Genomic DNA, 3,734 nt, shown 5'->3' on the forward strand with positions numbered 1-3,734 from the left:
GAGAACTTGTTCTCAACTGGCCTACCTGGTTAAATAAAGGTGAAATACATTTTTTTTTTTTTTTAAATCTTAGCTTTATTGACAACACTCAAATGGATAGTGTCATTAACGCAGTTCTTCAATAATTACACATAATTCTTAATACTGTAGATGTTTAGTTACAGTCACATGATCAACTATCAGAAGATCCAGGAAATACTTTTCTGAATGCCAGTCAAATTACAAACATCACGACATGCAACAACAACCAAAGTGCTTCTTCATTCATTACTCTGGTAAAGACAGTTATGCCGTGCTCCACGTTGGATCCAACATCCCTAACAAATCTATGTTTATAATGTGTTATTGTCGGCTTGATTTACTGTAGGGTCTCGTTAGTCTGTTTGGACACAGAGATACTTAGCTCATAATGTGTAGAGAACTGTTCCTTGATGGATAGGCTATTGTACAGCACACAGAGCTATTTTCCTATATTTGTTGTTAGGTGAAGTTATGGGTCCTACAGTAGGTCTATGTTATTGTTATGTGAAGTTATGGGTCCTACAGTAGGTCTATGTTATTGTTAGGTGAAGTTATGGGTCCTACAGTAGGTCTATGTTATTGTTAGGTGAAGTTATGGGTCCAACAGTAGGTCTATGTTGTTGTTAGGTGAAGTTATGGGCCAATTTGGCAAACAGTGTACAAACCCTCATTGTCAGGCTGATGAAAAAGCCAAAGAGCATTTTACTGGTTGAAGTGTTTTTTAAGTACAAAGCGGTTGATTTGCGATGATGACACAAACATATTAAGCAGGAGATTCAAGCGAGCCTGACAATTATAATCCAAAGTAGTGTGAAATGAACTCATAAGCAACTTGGTAATGGAGGTTACTCCCCTGAGCAAAAATCTTTTCTCACCAGCAAACATAGAAAAGGGCCTCCAATCTTAGATGTTACTACTAATGTGAAATCAAGACAAAATATGACTATTGTTGCTCATTTTAAGACAAATGTCAAGTAATCATTACATTCATTACAGATGTCAATTGTTGTTCAACATCATGGCTACGCTGTTGGCATGACCTTTTACAGTGGATTTCTGCTGTTGTGGGCCTTTAACCATCTGTATGACTTTGTCATTCACACAGGAGAGAGACGTGACTATCGTGGATCCTCTGGGGAGCCTCAACAACCTCATGATGCTGACAAGGCAGAGAAGAGTCTCTCCAGATCAGAACTCCTCAAGAAACACCTGCAGAGATCCACAGGGAAGAAAACTCACTGCTGCTCTGACTGTGGGAAGAGATTCACCTCATCAGCAGGCATTAGAATTCATCGGAGAAGCCACACAGTAGAGAAAGCTTATTGCTGTACTCAATGTGGGAAGAGTTTTGATACATCTAGCCATCTTATTGTACACCAAAGAACACACACAGGAGAGAAATCTTATAGCTGTGATGAATGTGGGAAGAGTTTTACTCGTTCAACCAGCCTGAAATTACACCAGAGAACACACACAGGAGAGAAACCTTTTAGCTGTGATGAATGTGGGAAGAGTTTTACTCAATCAACCAGCCTGAAATTCCACCAGAGAACACGCACAGGAGAGAAACCTTTTAGCTGTGATCAATGTGGGAAGAGTTTTACTCATCGAAGCAGCCTGATATCACACCAGAGAATACACACAGGAGAGAAACCATATAGCTGTGATGAATGTGGGAAGAGTTTTACTCATTCAACCAGCCTGAAATTACACCAGAGAACACGCACAGGAGAGAAACCTTTTAGCTGTGATCAATGTGGGAAGAGTTTTACTCATCGAAGCAGCCTGATATCACACCAGAGAATACACACAGGAGAGAAACCGTATATCTGTGATGAGTGTGGGAAGAGTTTTACTTGCTTGCGCAATCTGACTCTTCACCAGAGAACACACACAGGAGAGAAACCCTGTAGCTGTACTCGATGTGGGAAGTTTTTTTTAAAATCTAACCATCTGAAGATACACCAAAGGAGACACACAGGAGAGAAACCCTATAGCTGTACTCAATGTGGGAAGAGTTTTGTTCAATCTGGCGAACTGAAGACACACCAGAGAAGACACACAGGAGAGAAACCTTATAGCTGTACTCGATGTGGCAAGAGTTTTGTTCAATCTGGCGAACTGAAGATACACCAGAGAAGACACACAGGAGAGAAACCCTATAGCTGTACTCAATGTGGGAAGAGTTTTGTTCAATCTGGCCAGCTGACATCACACCAGAGAACACACACAGGAGAGAAATCTCATGGCTGTGGTCAATGTGGGAAGAGTTTTACTACTTCTAGCCATCTGACATCACACCAAAGAACACACACGGGAGAAAAACCTTATAGCTGTGGTCAATGTAACAAGAGATACTCCGATAAAAGACATCTGATCAAACATCAGAAAATACATGAAGGAGTTGTTTCATGATATCAATGAATTAATGTCACAATGTAGAATGTTTTAACATTGTAGTAGGAGTATTTTAATAGAAGAGTACTATTTATGAGATTTAATAAAAAGTGACGAACACAAAAATAGTTGTTTTACATTTACCATGTTGGTGACCCACTGGAATCAAAATGGAACGCTTCAAAATGTAGCTAGCTGTTTTCTACAAATTGTCCTCTAACCAGGGATGTACACATTACTCCCAGATTGCATGTGGATTTTGAGCTGTTAGTTTAACAGGACGTGCATCCTCATCTCCCTCCTCTCACACAATTGATTTCAACATGATATCGATGAGTGATGACATAAATGTTGTGTTCCTTTGTTTAGCGACCCCTACATATAAATTCATCACTCCAAAATGTAGCTGACTGTCTTCTTCAGGTTGTCCTCTAACCAGTGAGGTAAAATATATCTCCCATTTCCATGTGTTTTTTTGTTGTTGTGTTAGTTTCAACATCACGTACAACCTGATTTCCCCCCTAATCGATATCAGTGATTTATTGCTAAACTGTTTCTGCATTTAGACTATTGATTTGGACCCGTTTAAACTGTGACATTGGGGATATCTCACCTAGCAAAATGTCGTTGAAAATAAGACTATGCCCGACATACAATATAAGTTTGGTTTTAGTTGAAAGTGAAAGTTGAAAAGAAAACAATTTAATTTCAACATACTTGCAGCCTATACACATAGTCGCATTACAATAAATTGGTCTATAATCAATTATATGAACAATCCTACATCACTCCAGTATTTATTTACAACATTCATGTGCTAAATGTCTTTATTCCACTACTGAAGTAGCAGGTCTCAAATCACCTCATATTTCAAACATCCAGCCTGACAAAATATACATTTTATGCCTCACCATTTAGTGAATTTTTGCTAATACATATTAACAAAGGGGTGTACATTTGGTTTTTATATTTCATGTTTAATATTCATGTAAGATTTAGTAATCATAATTATTTATGCAACCAACTGACATTCTTTGGGTACAATTATATTGACATTGTTACGCTGCTTTTAGAATATCAGGGTTCATTCTCAGATGTGCCAAACCAAATGTACTAGAGCATGACATTGGGGACTGGGCCCCGATCCAACAACATGCCTATTGGGTGAACCCTGAAAAGAGAGAGAATCTCCACAGTGAGGTGGAAAGTTACTACGGATATTGCAGGAGTTTCCTCTTGAAATCAGACATGTCCGTGTTAAGGACAACTTGGTTTCTGATTGTCTCAAGGCTGGGCAGTCAAAAAGATGTGTTTTG

At 38.8% G+C, this 3,734-nt stretch overlaps 1 protein-coding gene across 1 annotated transcript; it reads left to right on the forward strand.

Annotated features, from left to right (window-relative positions):
• The first annotated feature begins 1,056 nt into the window (after nt 1-1,056).
• Nucleotides 1,057-2,578, forward strand: LOC145876043 (uncharacterized). The gene has a single exon (XM_082971816.1). The coding sequence runs from the start codon at nt 1,057-1,059 to the stop codon at nt 2,434-2,436; it is 1,380 nt and encodes a 459-aa protein (XP_082827942.1). The 3' UTR covers nt 2,437-2,578.
• Nucleotides 2,579-3,734: the final 1,156 nt, after the last annotated feature.

This window comes from Salmo salar, unplaced genomic scaffold, assembly GCF_965601325.2.
Source record: "Salmo salar unplaced genomic scaffold, fSalSal1 ptg000432l, whole genome shotgun sequence".
In the NCBI taxonomy this organism is placed as follows: domain Eukaryota; kingdom Metazoa; phylum Chordata; class Actinopteri; order Salmoniformes; family Salmonidae; genus Salmo; species Salmo salar.

Coding starts and splice junctions, on each gene's coding strand:
- LOC145876043 (XM_082971816.1), top strand. CDS start 1,057: ATGACCTTTTACAGTGGATTTCTGCTGTTGTGGGCCTTTAACCATCTG.